Consider the following 18,216-nt stretch of genomic DNA (forward strand, 5'->3'; position numbering starts at 1 on the left):
GCCCTAAACAAAGAAGAACACATCAACACCAAAAGCAGAAGATGAGAAATAATTAAAATCAGAGCTGAAATTAATAAAATTGAAACAAAAGAAACAACTGAAAAAATTGACAAAACAAAAAGTTGGTTCTTCAAAAAAATAAATAAAATAGATAAACCCCTGGCCATGCTAACAAAGACAAAAAGAGAGAAAACTCAAATTACTAAAATACAAGATGAAGAAGGAAATATCACAATGGACACATCTGAAATACAGAAGATAATTAGAAACTATTTTGAAAATTTATACTCTAATAAAATAGAAAATATCGAAGACATCAACAAATTTCTAGAGACATATGACCTACCCAAACTGAATGAGGAGGTCATACATGATTTAAATAGATCAATTTCAAGTAATGAAATACAAAACGCCATCAAAAGCCTACCAACCAAGAAAAACCCAGGACCAGATGGATTCTCAGCTGAGTTCTACAAGAGTTTCAAAGAAGAATTAACACTAATACTCTTCAAAGTATTCCATAAGATAGAAAAAAAGTGAACCCTTCCAAACTCATTCTATGAGGCTAATATCATCCTGTCACCAAAACCAGACAAAGACACATCAAGGAAAGAAAACTTCAGACTAATATCCCTGATGAACCCAGGTGCAAAATTTCTTGATAAAATTCTGGCAAATCGCATACAAAAACATTAAAAAGACAGTGCACCATGACCAAGTGGGATTCATCCCAGGGATGCAAGGTTGGTTCAACATATGGAAATCAATAAACATAATTTATCATATTAACAGACTTAAAAGCAAGAATCATATGATCATCTCAATAGATGCAGAAAAACCATTTGACAAAATACAGCACACCTTCATTTTCAAAACATTAGAAAAACTAGGGATAGTAGGAATATACCTCAACATTGTAAAAGCTATATATGCTAAACCCAAGGCCAATATCATTCTAAATGGAAAAAAATTGAAGGCATTTCTGCTAAAAACTGGAATAAGATAAAGATGTCCTCTTTCACCACTTCTATTCAACATCATCTTTGAAACGCTAGTCAGAGCAATTAGACAAAAGAAAGAAATTAAAGGGATACAAATAAGTAAAGAAGAACTCAAACTATCACTATTTGCTGATGACATGATTCTACATCTAGAAGAATCTAAAAAATTCCACCAGAAAACTTCTAGAACTAATAAATGAATTCAGCAAAGAGGCAGGATATAAAATCAACACCCATAAATCAAACATATTCCTGTACATCAGCAATGAGTCCACTGAAACAGAAATTAAGAAAACTACTCCATTCACAATAGCCTCAAAAAAAAAACAAACAAACAAACAAAAAAACAAACCTGGGACTCAATCTAACAAAAGAGGTGAAAGACCACTATAATGAAAACTACATGACACTAAATAAAGAAACTAAAGAAAGCCTCAGAAGATGGAAAGATCTCCCATGTTCCTGGATAGGCAGAATCAATACTGTCAAAATGGCCATACTACCAAAACCGTTATACAGATTTAATGTAATTCCTCTTAAAATCCCAATGACATTCTTCATAAAAATAACAAAAGCAATCATGAAATTTATTTGGAAAAATAAGAGACCCAGAATAACTAAAGCAATCCTTAGCAAGAAAAGTGAAACAGGAGACCATGACGATACCAACCAATCACAATAGCAGACCTTAAACTATACTACAGAGCTACAGTAATAAAAACAGCATGGTATTGGCATGTAGACTTGTAGACCAATGGTACAGAATAGAGGACACAGAGACAAACCCACATAAATATAGTTATGAGATACTATACAAAGGTGCCAAAAACATTCACTGGATAAAAGATAGCCTATTAGGGTTAGGGTTAGGTGCTAGTAAAACTGGAAATCCACACATAGCAAAATGAAATTAAACCTTCATCAGTCACCCTGCACAAAAATCAACTCAAAGTGGATCAAAGACTTAGGCACTAGAACAGAGACACTATGCCTAATAGAAGAAAAAACAGGCCCAAATCTTCACCACATTGGCCTAGGATCTGACTTCCTTAATAACAGTCCTAAAGCACAAGAAGTAAAATCAAGAATTAATAAGTGGGATGGACTTGACTTAAAAAGCTTCTTCTCAGCAAAGAAAACAATTAATAAAGTGAGGAGAGAGCCTACAGATTAGGAGAAAACCTTCACCACGTGTACTTCGATGAACTCAAAAATCTTACCACCGAAAAAAATAAAAATAAAAAAAATAACCCAATCAATAAATGGGCTAAGGGCTGAGCAGACACTTTATAGAAGAAATATAATTGATTAACAAATACATGAAAAAGTGTTCAACATCTCTAGCAATTAGAGAAATGCAAATCAAAACTACTCTTAAGATTTCCTCTCACTCCTGTCAGAATGCTGAGAGCCACTGCCAAGTAGGAATGACACATGGCATGACCCAGGTCATTTGCAGTGACATTGCATGTAAGGTGACCTTGCTCAAGGACCAGGGCGGATCCGGGTTTAGGGTGCTCCTTGGGTTTAGGGCGGTTCCAGGTTTAAGGTGTATCCTGCTGGGAATAGGGCGTATCCTGCTGCCTCAGGCCTGCCCGCTCATTGAGGTCCCGTTGAGTTCTCGTGGGATTCAGAGAGTATTTTGGGATGCAGAGCCCAGTGGAAGCGTGGATTTCCCCAGAACCTGTGTGTAGAGTGCAGGTGTGAGTTCGGGAATAAAGAGTTGCTGTTTGAATCTACAAGGTGTGTGGTGGCTCATGATTTTGTGCCCAGCCAGACTGCGGCATTGCCAAGGTCGCGGGTTCTTCCCCATACGGGCCACTGGACTCTGCATCCCAAAATACTCTCTGAATCCCTCAGAGAACTCAAGGGAACTCAAGGAGCGGGCAGGCCTCAGGCAGCAGGATACGCCCTATTCCCAGCAGGATACACCTTAAACCTGGAACCGCCCTAAACCCAAGGAGCACCCTAAACCCAAGGAGCACCCTAAACTCAAGGAGCACCCTAAACCCGGATCCGCCCTGGTCCTTGAGCAAGGTCACCTTACATGCAATGTCACTGCAAATGACCTGGGTCATGCCATGCGTCATTCCTACTTGGCAATGGCTCTCAGCATCAGAATGGCAATCATCAAGAATACAGGCAACAATAAATGTTGGCGAGGATGTGGGGAAAAAGGTACACTCATACATTGCTGGTGGGACTGCAAATTGGTGCAACCACTATGGAAAGCAGTATGGAGATTCCTCAGAAAACTTGGAATGGAACCACTATTTGACCCAGCTATCCCACTCCTTGGTTTATATCCAAAGGACTTAAAATCAGCTTACTATAGTGACAAGACCAGGTTATATCCCACTCCTTGGTTTATACCCAAAGGACTTACAATCAACATACTATATTGAGAAGCTCAATTCACAATAGTTAGACTATGGAACCAACCTAGGTGTCCCTCAATAGATGAATGGATAAAGAAAAGGTGATATATATAGTCAACGGACTATTACTCAGCTTTAAAGAAGAGTGAAATTATGGCATTTTCCAATAAATGGTTGGAGCTGGAGAATATCATGCTAAGTGAAACAAGCAATTCCACAAAACCAAAGGCCAAATGTTTTCTCTAATATGCATAAGCTAATTCACAATAAAGTGGGGGAAGTGGCACCAGGGAAGAAGAGATTACCCTAGATAGAACACCTTAGATTAGGTAGAGGGGAGGGGAGGGGATGTGGGGATAGGAAAGATAGTAGAATGAAACGACATTATTACTGTATGTATCTATGTGACTACATGACCAATATGATTCTGCAACATGTACACTCAGAAAAATGAGAAAGTATATGTCATGTATGTATGATACATCAAAGTGCATAAATAATTCTACTGTCATTCTACTGTATAACTAGTTGAAACAAATACAAAATTTTTTTAAAAAGCAAGGACTTTTATAATATCTGTCTCATTTTGTAATATCTGACTCAACATTCATGCCACAAAGGAGAATACCACATCACTGAAGAAGAGTCACTATGAAGAGGTTAAGAAACCATAGCACCTCTGATTTTTTTCCCATTCTCATCATGCCCACAAAGGGACTGGGAGTGAGAATGTTAGATCCCTCATTTCAGAGTGAGATAATGGAAACCAGAGACATCATAGCTAGCTTCATGCACAATGAGTTAAGTTGACCCTTGCAGAGTAGGAGGAGGTGGTGGTGATGTTCCAGGCCCAAATGCAACCCTAGCAAGGGAATATCTGATCCTCTTACAGAGTTACCTTAAAGTTTCTTCAATTATAAGAAGACAGCTGCCAAGAAAACACATGTATATAAAAAATAAGTGAGCCAATGATATGTAAATAGTAACTTATTTAGGCCAAATTTTGAATTTGAGACTTAACTGTGAGACCAAGTGGAAGAAATAAAATTATCACTGTTTTCACTATTAGTAACTGACCTTGTTTTCTACTTCAGAGGCAAGAAGGTATGCACTGGGCAAAATTTCATTTCCATTTACCTTTAAATCTGTTTCCCCCACCAACCCAAGACCAGGTTTTTTATTTGGTTTGTTTATTTATTACTGGGGATTTAACCCAGGGGCATTTTACCACTGAGTCACATCCCTAGTCCTTTTTATTTTGAGACAGAGTCTCGCTAAGTTGCTGATGGCCTTGCTAAATAGCTGAGGCTGGCCTTGAACTTGTGGTCCTCTTGCCTCAATCTCCCATGTCACTGGGATTACAGGCGAGTGCCATGGCACCTGGCTCTGCTTATTTGTTTTTGTGTTCTCTCGAGTTCTTCAAGTCCTAAGAAATGTGAACCTCCTTGCTGATGATGCCCCATTTAACTTATTAACTGTTCCCCTATCTAAATGTCCTCTATAATCTTCTTACCTACAGCTAGGAAGGTGCTCAACAGCTGCTCCGTAGCAACAGGCTTGATCTCTGTCCGTAGATTAACAAACCTGCCAACCACCAAGGGGGCTCGGCGGAAACCCAGAATCCTGGTTTGGAAGGTTGAAGAAGAGAAGAAAAAAATTCTTAAAAGATGTATTTTAAATAAATAACAGTCTCAAAAATTATGTTTATCATGTTAGATGTGTGAAGAGATTTAGGTAGGCAGGTAAATCTTGTTTTTTAGAGGTACATATATTTAGGAGTTTAATTTTAAGATTGATGTAATTTATTTTCCACTTCAGCAAAAAAGATTAGACTAGCTGGCCAAAATGTGAATAGTTGTTAAGTCTAAGGAACAGGTATATCAGTTCATTATGCTATTCGCTCTACTGTTAGAAATTTTTCATAATAAAAATTAAAAATAAAGTATTAAAAAAAACTGGGCCTAAACTCATACATGGGTTCAAAACTTTGAGTAAAATAGCACACTGATAAAACTATGCAAATTGACCTAAAAGAATAAACACAGGACAACTTAAATACAGAACATCTGGAGGTCTCTGTCATCAATGGTCTAAAAAGCACTATGATTAAAAACCTTACGATTAAAAACAATCATTTTTCAAATAAATTAATCTTCCTGGCTAATAAACACACACTCCCTGAAGAAAAATTAGAGGGGCAGAATTTGGAACACAGAAAAAATTAATAATGAAGAAAATAAAGATCATCCATAATTCCACAACCTAGAAATAACATTTTGGCATGTAAGCATTTTTCCTTTCCATGAATGTATAAACACATACTACACATATGCACACACCATTGAGCTCATACTTATATAGTTTAAAATGCATGTAAAAACATATTCTGAGTTACATATGCTCACACATGTACGTATAAACATTCTTACATGTATGTGCATATCATGGAGTTACACTGTGTACAGCTTTGCATCCTGCTTTTTACTCATTCTTGCATCAGGAACCTTCCCCATATCATTAGAAAGACTTTAAAAGTGGTTATGTAATAAATAATCCACTATTTAGGCTGCTGATTCTGCCCTAAACCTAATCTTAGAAAAGCCACAAAAGCAAAGAGACCAAAAGATCTGCAAAGTAACACAAAAATTGAGAGAAAACCCCTAAGGCCCAAGAAGGTATCTAAATCTGAGTGTAATAGGAAAACAGCAAAACCAAAGCAGAAGTGTCAGGAGCCATGAACAGAAGAAAAAGGGTGGGATGTAGTCTTTCTGCCCACTGACCATTGCTGGCCAAAGGACAGCAGGCAGTTTAGTGCTGAAGGGCAGTATCACAGCAGCACTTGGGGCTGGTTAGGAGCAATTAACAAAGAGATAGGGGTTGTCCAGAGAATATCTGGCTTTAAGGTAGGAAAGAACTTTCAAATACAAGACCCCAAAGCACAAATCATAAACTACAATATTATGTTCAATTGTTATCAAAAGTAACTATTTCTGTACGAAGAATATCTCACTCTACATTCACTGTGTGAAAAATTAAAACTTGCCAGAGCTGGAAAAATAAAAAATAAAAGAATAATGATATACCTCTTTATATATATTAACAAAAATTCCCATATTGGGTAATATAAATATTATTCTGGAAATGGGGAAAGGATGTTCTGCATGACCTGCTGGTGTTCAACAAATAGGAAACAAGAAAGGAGCTGGGAATGAAGAAAATAGGCAAATAGGGGCTGGGGATGTGGTTCAAGCGGTAGCGCGCTCGCCTCGCATGCGTGCGGCCCGGGTTCGATCCTCAGCACCACATACCAACAAAGATGTTGTGTCCGCCGAGAACTAAAAAATAAATACTAAAAAAAAAAAAAAAGAAAAGAAAATAGGCAAATAAACAAAGTCTTGGACAGCTTGATTCCAGTGTGCCATAATGTGAGGAATAAGATTTACCCAACTCTCAGTCATTAGGTCTTAAAAGATGTTGCCCAAATTCATGGTATTATAAACATTTATTTGAGTTTTTCCATATTAGTAGGTATTTAGTTTGTTACCAGTTTTTCACTACTATAAAATGCTACAGCTAAAATAACTGTACATATATCTAAATTTTTTAAATTATTTCTCCAGGGTACTTCTTAGAAATACCTTAGATATATGCATAAAAAGGTAATTATTTGTTCAAAGGGTATGAACATTTAATACTTTGATACAAAATGCCAGCGTTCTTAACAGAAAGATTGAAATTAAGAATTTTATAAGGAGCATATCTATTCCTGCCAATAAAGTATTACCCTTTAAAAAAAATCTTTGCCATTTTCAGCAGGTAAAGATAGTAATCCATGGTTTTAATTAGTTTTTAAGATTTCTAGTAAGAAAGAACTCCCATATTTATTAGCAGTTGATAATTCCTATTCAGTTAACTTCCTGTGTTCTTGACACATTTTCTAATAAAATTTTAGGGTATACACAGATTTGTAGAAACATGTAACAAATCCTTCCTAATAGAAAAAAAAATTCACCCTTATTTCTTTATGGTTCCCTTATAGATTTATTTTTAAATAAATATTGTGAATAATTTCATTTAAAGTCAGTCAATATGCCACACAGAACTGGTGAGATGAGTAACTGGAATACTAGACACCTCAGCTAACAGGTTTCTGACTAGAAACCTACTGAGAAAAACCTATTAATTTTCCTGATTATAGAATTCATATCTATTTTTTAATTACTGTTTTTTGAGGCAGTTAATGTTTTTCATACACACATATATATATACATACATACACACATACATATTTATATATACACATAAACACACACATATATATTTGTATATTTATATATATAAATTTTAAAAATATAAGAGAATATATTTCAGGCTGTATGTTGCCAGTATGTGGGGATGAGTCATATTATTAATGACCAATAATAATTCAGACATTTGAACTCAAAAATTTGGTTTTCATCCTGCCATTTTATTTATCAAGATCTTCACTCATGATAATGACAAACGGAATGCCAGGAATGGTATGAGGTAAAAGGAAGTAAAACTCTGAAGTTAAAGTTTACTTTGGTGTTCCTGGTGTCACCCATATGAGGGACTCACACAAACATAATGGAATTTAGTCAACCAGTTATTTAAAATAGGTAACAAGTCCAAGTTATTATTAAAGTGTCACACTTAGGAGGAGTTCACAGTTCTCGTCAAGAGAGATTCTGGAAAGGAAACAGAGTGAACATAACCCATTGGGATTACACGTACCTGTCCAAATGAAAGGCTGCTACCTCTGCGTTGTGTCTATCATAACCAGCATATGGCTCCCCTTCCACCACATAGTCTCGGCTATACCTGCAAAGGGAATGGGAAGCACAAATGTTGACATGAATTATACCAGTACCAGAGGTGACAGCATAAGAGGTAGAATACACAGTCAGAGCAAACCTGACTGTGCTCCTTTGACACCTTCTCTGTCAACCTCAAGAACAATTCTGGGCTAGCACCCAATTGTTGGTAGATGGCTTAAAGATTAGGTAAAGAAGGAAACCAGAATTCCCTATCTGCCCCAGCAATCATTCAATGACTAAAACATGGAAGATGTTATTGTTACCCATCTAACAGGCTTTCAATGTAGTTAAAATACAGCTACATAGTAATTTTCTGGAAGGCAAGAACCATCTGTATGTTGTCAGAATAGTGTTAAACCTACAGTTAGTGCTTAATAAACTTCTACTAAATAGTGAACTAAAGAAATAAAGGAGGGCTGGGGATGTGGCTCAAGTGGTAGCGCGCTCGCCTGGCATGCGTGCGGCCCGGGTTCGATTGTCAGCACCACATACAAACAAAGATGTTGTGTCCGCTGAGAACTAAAAAATAAATATTAAAAAATTCTCTCTCTCTCTCTCTATCTTTCTCTCTCTTAAAAAAAAAAAAGAAAAAAGAAATAAAGGAAAAACTTCACTTACCAGAATGGCTGTGGTAAGGCTTATAAAAGAAGTTTAAATTTCTTTGGGAAAAATAGTCCTGACACTGCTTAATTTTTTTTAGTGAGAAGGCAAAAGTAATTCTGAAGAAAGCTGCTTGAATAACCATTCTGGCCTGGCAGCAAGAGCTGAAAGTGGCTCTTTGTTACTTGACTGGGTAACCTTGAGTAAAACCCTCTGTGCTCTGGGTCTCAGATTCCTTATCTACAATATTAGGGTTAGAGCAGGAGATCATTTCTTTCTTTCTTAATATAGTTTTTTAGTTGTAGATGGACACAATACCTTATTTTGTTTATTTATTTTTATGTAGTGCTGAGGATCGAATCCAGTGCCTAACTCGTACTAGGCAAGCACTCTACCACTGAGCCACAAACCCCAGCCCCGGGAGGTCATTTCAAAGGTATCTTTCATCTTAAACTACACTCTGATGAATTTTATGCCACCTACATGACATAAACAAAGGATAAGAAAACCAGCATATTTATACTAATCATCTTAAAAGAATTTTAAAAAATTGTTTTAGTTGTAGAGGGATACAATATCTTAATATTTAATTCACCTATGACTTCTACTGCTCACTTGCATTTCTGAATCAAAGGGGACCTAATAGATTTCACAATGGAACTGTAAAATAGAAATAAGAGACTGAAGTGAAGGAAAGCAGTTCCACTAAGGACAGTGAAATTCCCAATGCTGAAACAACTACAAGTGGAAAATGGTACTATAAGGTAGTGGCCTCCAACTTAAATGACCTTAGAGTACAAAGTGAAATCACATTCCAAAAACATGTATGTCTTCAAGGCAAAGTGAGGAAGCATTCAAGTTAGAAAACAGCATCATCACTTGGGTGGGCACAATTTTTCTTAGCATGTTCCATATGCCACGTATTTTTTGCTCCCCATACAAATGATCGTTTAGGTTTCTTAGGTTTACACTGGCTGCCTCTAAATTAAATTTCAATTTTTAAATACTACTACAACACTTTTCTCTCTATTATAGGTGAAGTCTATCCATAAAGCTGGGGGACAGTTCTTGAATACTTTATTTTTCAGGGCTTCAGTGAAGTCCAAGGAAGCTATGTGGTGATATGCAGCACATTCCAGTAAGTGAAGCATTAAAGAGCTTCCCAATACATCTAAAGGCTACTGCAGAGAAATGTAAAACCCTAGAGAAATCCAGGGCTGGAGGGGAAGGGAGGGAAGGAAAAGGGAAAAGAATCAAAATGAAAGAACTGTATTGGAGTCAGGCATCTGAATCCTCAGCTCATATTTTGGCTGTGAGAACATGGAAGTTCAGAACCCTGGATCTCATTTTCCTCATCTATAAAATAGTTTGGTTAGCTAATCTTCAAGGTCCCTTTCAATATGTTCTAAGATCATTCATTCACTTCTACCTAGTTCTGGGCTCCTGCCTTCTTATTCCTTTTCTACTATAACTGCAGCTTTTGCCTATAAAAATCAATTTACTTCCAGAATAGATACAGCTATGTTGAAAAAAAATTACTTTGGTAGTGTAAGGGAAAATGTGTAAATAAGTGTCACTGTATTCCTATATATGTCAACTACCTACACATACCTTCTATGTCTGAGAGTAGGACATGGACAACCAGGCTCCAGAAATGCTGAAACCACAGTGGCTGCAAAGAAAGGTGCTTGTCTCAACTTGGCAGATTCAGACCCTCCTCTCTGCAGAGTGATCCATCTTAAGTCACTGACAAAACAGCAAAATTCATACAGTAACTGCCAATAAATCACTCCTATCCTTCTAGTGAAGGACATCAGAGTTTGACCAAGGACATCAATTTGCACTTACAGCAGTTCTAAATAGCTTGTGAGGCCCTGGAGGTCAGAACAGCATTTTGCTGGCTGTTAAGGGACGAAGTCAATTTCTAAAAGTACTGAAACCCTGCCAGCCACTTTCCCCAACCTTCACTAGTGCCTGGTGTAAAGAAACACTGGTCAGTATGTGCAGTGACTGAGTTCACGCCTTCTTCCAGGGGCCATGCAGAAGCTGGGTGAGCAAGGGAGTAGGCTCAGGCTGCCCAGTGGATGGTGGGGGGAAGTAAGGACCCAGTTTGATAGGAACAAAAAGCAAAGGGAGATAAGGCATAGCATATTGAGGAGGACCAGACTGTGGGGCCCTTGATCAGTAGGCTATAGAGGCTAGGTGTTATCCAGTGGGTCACCTCACAATAATCATTTGTGCTGGAGAAGTCCTTGGATGTTTTAAAGTTAAGGAGCTAAGTGATAATTTAAGTATTTTAGGGAAGAATTTTCAGGACGATCTGGAAGAAGAAAGTAATGGGAAGGCTGCAGGGGCAATAAGACCTGAGGCAAGCAAGTAGTGACTAGGCTTTATGCCTTTTTCTGTTGCTACCTCCTTTATTTATCATTTTGGCCTCTCTCCCCTTCATTTATACTTTGTCTGAACATGAGTTCTGTCCATACTGCACATTATCAGGAACATCTATCTATCTTCTGACACATTCCATCTCACCTTTAATTCTCCAATGTACAAGCAGTAGGTGTGGAGAGGACCTCCTCATCTTTAAATACAAAATACTCATAACATCTCTTTCTAGATAAATATGATTTTTATTTTCAGTTTGCCTTCTATCCATTACTTTGTTCAAACAGCTAATCTCTCAAGCTATAATCTGAGAGGTCAAGGACCACACTCAGAACTAAATTAGCAATTTTGATGATGGGTGCTCCAGGAAAGCAAAGAAAGAAGCTTGAAAAATTATGTATGTGGCAGAATATAAGCTGCTCACAATTCTGACAGATCTGGGTTCAAACCCAGCACAAATGTTTATTGTGAGGTGACCTTGTCAAGTCACTAAGACTGTTTCTTATTCTACAAATAAGAATTGTTATGTTTTATATATGAGGTCATGTGTGAAACAATGCAAGAAAGTTTATAGATGAAATGACTGGGTTATGAGGATTTTAACTCAATCAGTGAATAATTCCCTGGTAGGCAGGTAGGGTATGATTGGAGGAGGTGGGTCCCTGGGGGCATGAATCTGCAGTACATATTTTGTCCTTGTTGAGTGGAGCTCTTTCTGTTTTCTGGTGCCATGTCCTGAGCTGCTTTCCTCTACCACACTCTTCTACCATGATGTTTATTCTGCCTCACCTTGGGCCCCAAAGAATGGAGATGGCTGTCTATGGACTAAGCCTTTTGAAACAGTGAACTCCCAAATATACTCTTCCTTCTCTAATTGTTCTTGTCAGGCCTATTGGTCACAGTGGTTAAAAAGCTGATTAAAACAACAAATGAAAGCATTTACAGATACAAAGAGTACTTGGTATAATGCCTGGCAATGGTGTACATTCAACAGAAATCAGATCTACCCATGTAACCCTACTTTTCCCATATTACCAGCCAATCAGACATTTCTGTTCTCCAAAAGTTTACCACATTTTTCAACTTGCCTAATATCTACATCTTTCATACAACATATACTTTCCAGTTCCAGGCAAACACTGATCCCTTACATTTCTGGAATCCAAAAATCTATAAATCTACAACTGCTCAAACACAAAACTATGTGAAAGAATCAATACTTCAGCACTGACAGGGGCTTTGGTTAGTCCCCCCACAACTCTGGGTAACTCCTACTCTACAGCATCACTAACATGGTTATCCAATCTTTAGCTGTACATTTTTTGGTGATAAGTTGCTTATTTCCTGACCAATTCATTTTGTATCTCTAACACCTGACTCACAGTAGTTATCTGTTAATTAGAAATCAAGGATAACTCTAATTGTTAAAAATTTCAGTCTTTTAAAGGAACCAAAACCTGTTCCTATATATTGTCTCTACTCAAAGAATCATAGAACCTTCACAACTAGACACAACTCCAAAGATATTCTAGTCTACTTCCTTCATTTTACTGAGAATACAAAGAGGATAAATAAACACTCTTACATATCTATCCCTGGTTAAGTCAATCAACCAATAGCATGCATAGCTTCTGAGATGAAGACTCACCGCTTAGGTTTGAAGACAACTTTCTGTCCTCCTTCAAGTATCAGTAAGGCTTTCAGCTGAGTCCCTTTATAACCTACATCGGCTTTAATGATTTTCTTGGTGGCCATGGCATGCATGATCGCCCCCAGCTCTGGTGTCTCTTCAGGGTACACTTCTCGGGGTACCACCCACTGGGCTGCAATCTCCCATGGTGACTGCAAGGTGTGGTCCAGCTTGGGTGCCAACTCCACCCGCAAGCCAGTCATCATTCGGTGAAAAGCCCTCTGGTCCTCCCGGTTGGCAGCTGATGTATCTAAGTTGTCAATCAGGAAAACTTTGGTGAAGATAAAGATGACAAGGAGTATTGCTAACAGCACAACTCGCTGCTTAAGCTTCATGGTGACCTCTTTTCTTCCTCCCCTAACCCACTCTCTCACTTATTAAGGAGAGCAGGTGGTGATGGTCAGCAAGGAGATTCCATGATTACGCACACTCGTCCATTTCTTCACTGGAGTGCCCCCACAATTCCTGCAAGTCAAATACAAAGCAAAATTTGGTCAGGAATTCTGTCCTACCCCTGTAAGACTCTAGCATGTTATATTTACCCTTCTGGAATTGCTAATCCCAAACTTAAGAAGACCCAATAATTTAAAATAAACTAGTCTTGAGAAGGACCTTATTTACAAGTAAGAACTGGGTACACTGAAAGTGAGGAAATATTCCTGTTTTAATTGGGATGCAGAACCACCTAGGAGTTCTTTGGGTGTACATGGCTAATAATTAACAAAACAATGAGGAAAAAGAAAAACAACAAAAGCAAAACTTTCAGATGTGCATAGTTTCTTAACTTTCATTTTTCTCTTTTCAAAATCCATTATGGACTTCTGAATATTCAAACCCACCAGTTTTTGGTTAATTTTCAGTTCTTATCTTCTTCAAATACAAATCGTATGATACTTTGTAGGACAGGAACTCATAAAAAATGCCAAAGAGGTTGCAGAGAATAATAACTCCTCCAAATATCCATTGCCAGCAATCCTGAACAGATTAGAACTGCTACTTATGTATTTAAACCACCCACAGACACGTATCTCTACTTAATTAGTCTTTCACTAATTGTTTTTCAAAATTAAAATCCCTGCAAAAAATGTATAATCAAATCTGGATAAATTACGGAAAAACATTTCCCTATGCCATCTGGCCATTAGAATATGACAGAAAACTAATGAAACCTGGCACTACAATACTACTAAGTCTAGAATGGTCAGGTGCACAAAGGATATTAATGGTGTTCACCTAAAGAAGTGTTGCTTCCAGTATGAGCTGACTGCACTCTGGGAATCTCAAGCTAGAAGATTCCAAATACAATATTTTTGCAAGGGTGTCAAGAACATATAGTTCAGTCTCATTTGCATACTGAGAGGTTGCTTTTACTCTACAGGGCCATTTACAAACATGCACAAGCATATTTCTCTGCTGTATGTCTACAGAGAGTGCAGCACTGGGGCAAGAAGATGATGACAAGAAGATAACAGGATAACAGGGTACTGGTTTGCTCTCCAATCATTTAACAACTCAAACCATTAATTGAAGAAATAAAATCATAACAAATGATAGAGCAAAGGACTGTAGCTAAGATATTCAGCCTGTCTAGGGCTGAGGCTATGGCTCAGTGGTAGAAAGCTTGCCTGACATGTGTGAGGAACTGGGTTTGATTCACAGCACCACATGTAAATACATAAATAAAATAAAGGTCCATTGACAATAGATACTCCATCTACACTTGAGACTGCTACCCTGGTACGGTAACAACAGCTGTTAACAGTCTAAAAAACATGTTCTAAGGGCAACACTTTGTCATAACTCAGCTGATGTGAAGTTTATTCTCAGTGATTAACCACTCCTTTCTTGCTCATTTTTATGTAGAAAGCATAAAGTGAGAGTCAAATTCTAATTATTCTCAGCCACCTGTTTTGCTTCATCATCAACTCCCAGGAAGTAATTATTAGCTGAAACAAAGATAATTCAAGTGCATCTAAAATGTAACTGTGATGGTATCAAATTTAGTATGGAACTCAGTATAGCAGTTCCCTGTGACTACTGATAACAGCAGTGTTGGGAGAGCAGGTTTCCGATACTGTTGCTAGTTCTAACCCAACCTAAACCACACAATGTTTTCAATTATTTGTTCAACAGTACACTTCGCAGGCAGCAGTGACAAAAGGCAATATGGAAGTCTACCTGCATCAGCAATGCAGACACCTACAGATACATACAGTACAGTTCCGGCGTGAAGGGGTTAGGTAAGCAGGCTTATCTTTCTACAAAACATCATCTAATGGTGTGGTGCATTTCATGCAGAATAAAGAAAATCCACTCTCAAACTATGTAAACATATAGCATACAGGTTAGGGCTGTGTTTTGTTATGTTTCTTTTTGTTGTTTGTGGTGAGGAGATTGTGCCTAGAACCTCATGCATGCTAGGCAACAGCTCTATCACTGAACTATACCCAGAGCCCTGATTTTGTTTTGTTTAAATTATCAATGCAATGAAAACTTCTAGTAGTTCCAAAATTCATATAAGACAAATGAACTGATTTTGCAATCAAAGTTTGTGTGCTTTTAAATTTTGAAATATTACCTTATGAATAGGCCTCAGAAGAACACACTCACAAAATCAAGGTTGCAAATAATTCATTCACTCAGCTAAGATAAAAATATTACTGGAACTGAAGAATTTGAATGTTACATTATATCACTGTTTACCTCTGAAGACTGGTAGTAAGGGCAGGTTTAAAAAAAAAAAAAAAAACAGGCTGAGCAAGCATTCATGTTTGTGATTGATTAGTCACCACATCCTGGTAGAACAAGTAAGATCGTGATTTTGCAATGTTCTTTACCACTGCCTTCCATTTCCAGACACCAACTTACTGCAGTGCCCATCACCTCCTACTGGACTCCAGAAAGAAATGGCTTCTGGCTTCCAGGCTCTCAATGCAGCCCACTTACTACAGCCAAAATTAGGTTTCTGATCACTCAACCACCTTTTGACAGTGCACATTCCTTAGCAAGGCATCAAAGCCCTACCCTAAATGTCTTTAAGTCAGACATCCTTCTCATTGTTCTTCTTCTCAGTTTACACTAAATGGACCATCTGAACACAACCTTCCAGTCATGTTCCTTCCCTTTCGAGGCTCATCTCCAAGGCTGTTTCTGGACCCTCCTGCACACTCTATGGTAAATTCTCCCTCCTTTCAGCCAGTACATAACTACTTTGTGCCATGTATAATACCTTCTCATATACAGTTCTTAATACCCCTTGCAGAATCTAGCTCCTTAGAAGGGTCCACTTTACTCCTTTATGTTTGAGAGAGGATGCCCAAGACAGGGTATCCAGGCTATATTATTGTCCTTTCTTATTGAGACAAGCAGCATACTATATAATCTGCAAACCAGATTTGTAGGAAAAAATCCCCATTTCATATACTAAGGAAATAAAAGCAAGATCATGGGTATATTCCAAATTATTCATAAAAACCTCCCTAGCATTCCCAGAGGAGTGTACCTGCTATATTTCATGCTGCCCTGACTTCCTACTATAAATGTCTCACATTGTAGCACAATGTCCAGTTATATTATGGTCATTTATTGTCATGTTTCTGTTATATGGAAAAAAGCCTACCTCAAAGGACAAGTAGTTTCAAGGTAGTAACACAACTCAAAAAAATGTTACAATATAAAAAAGCCAGTGTAAATGATACATTTGTAAATAGCTTTCACACTAAAAGCTGGCTTCAACTGGGAGTTCTGGAAAGTAGACCTTTACAAGGAAACTTCCGACTGAACCCTGGTTTCACTCTCAGCTCCACCAGCTGCATAGGGCTCCCCATGAAGCTCTTTTACTCTAGTTCTTCACAGACACACACACCACCATCCTACACCAGTGATAAACATTTTTATAAAGGACAAACATGACCGTAAAGTTGTTTCCAAAGAAGAGATATAGATTCCACGGGAAAAAGTGAGATCTTAGTGTAAAATCCTCAAATTTAAAAACCTGACTGATGTTGGAGGAACAGATACACAAAAATATGTCAATGCAAAGGTCTAGAAATCACGTGACAAAATCCAACATATATGACTGCTAAAGAATATAATAATACCTGTCCAATGCTTACTACTTTACTGGGGATACTATGAGCCACTAGTGGGATTCTAAGCCTCACTAGTACCAGAGTCCCTTTGGATTGCCCTCTAATTTTGGTTGACAATTTCACTCTTACTACTTCTGAAGTTACAGAGAAGAAATCCCAACCTTTGTTCATAGCAACTAAAAGTGGAAATCTCAGTAAACAAAAAAGCTTCACTTTTTTTGCAATGTTCAAGACAGGCTCTTAATACATAAGTGGTATACAATAAACACCCTTTTTGATTAAGTGCCACAAGGCAAATCAACGTTCAGTTACAAGTATTTCATGCAGAGGACTAGTAACGGAGATCTGTGGCAGAGGGGTAGAATTCACTTAATAACTACTACATGATAATATTTATCTCCCTCCCCTCCATCCTGAATAGAAACTACAACAAACTTCTTTCCTGATAATTGCCAGTTTCAACAAAATTCTGAAGGTTTGGTGAGTATAAGAAGTAAGATCTGGGCTGGGTCTGTGGCTCAGTGGCAGAGTGCTTGCCTAGCATGTTTGAGGCCCTGGGTTTGATCCTCAGCACCACATAAAAGTAAAGGAGGGCTGGGGTTGAGGCACTGAGTTTGATCCTCAGCACCACATAAATGTAAATTAAAGATATTGTGTCCACTTAAAAAACTAATATATACATTCCATATATATATGGAAACGAATAAAATAAAGGCACACTGTCCATCTACAACTACCAAAAAAAAAAAAAAAAAAAAAAGATCTGAATTTATTAAGAGCTTTTTGTTGACTGTCTACAAAGATAGACACCAATAACTCCTCCCATTAAGAGGCAGAGCCTACTTTTGTCCTCCTGAATTTGGGATGGTTTGTAACTCGCCTTTTTTTTTTCTTCCTTTTTTTAATTGGTCATTTTTAGTTATACATGAAATAGGATTCATTTTGACATAATTATAAAAGCATGGAATATAATTTGTTTTAATTCAGTCTCTAGTACTTCCCCTTTCCCTCCCCTTTTACTGATGTAACTTTGCTGTGACCAACAGAATGCAGTGGAAGTAACTATGTGCCATATCTGCACCTCGCTGCTACCTCTAGTGGCTTCCATTTCTACTCTTGGGATCTAGCCACCATGTAAAGAAGCTTGAGCTAGACAACAAAATGAATGACCTATACAGAGAGAAGCCTGGCTGGTTCCTAGCTATCCTGGCCACTGCAGCTGAAGTGCCAGAG

The 18,216-nt window shown here is 37.7% G+C and overlaps 1 protein-coding gene across 5 annotated transcripts in view; it reads right to left on the minus strand.

Annotated features, from left to right (window-relative positions):
• FAM20B (FAM20B glycosaminoglycan xylosylkinase) overlaps positions 1-18,216 on the minus strand; it is a 49,374-nt gene that overhangs the window by 21,911 nt on the left and 9,247 nt on the right. For 3 of the 5 annotated variants that reach the window (XM_081299955.1, XM_081299956.1, XM_081299957.1), the window contains exons 2-4: positions 12,851-13,357; positions 8,135-8,221; positions 4,893-5,002 (exon numbers count right to left, since the gene is read on the minus strand). In XM_081299955.1, coding sequence (XP_081156081.1) covers positions 4,893-5,002; positions 8,135-8,221; positions 12,851-13,227 — 574 coding nt within the window. In that variant the 5' untranslated portion in view covers positions 13,228-13,357. The remainder of the gene's footprint in view (positions 1-4,892; positions 5,003-8,134; positions 8,222-12,850; positions 13,358-18,216) is intronic. The other 2 variants (XM_081299958.1, XM_081299959.1) reach the window with 1 other exon arrangement.

This window comes from Spermophilus citellus (genome assembly GCF_964194105.1).
Source record: "Spermophilus citellus genome assembly, chromosome: 6".
Classification (NCBI taxonomy): Eukaryota; Metazoa; Chordata; class Mammalia; order Rodentia; family Sciuridae; genus Spermophilus; species Spermophilus citellus.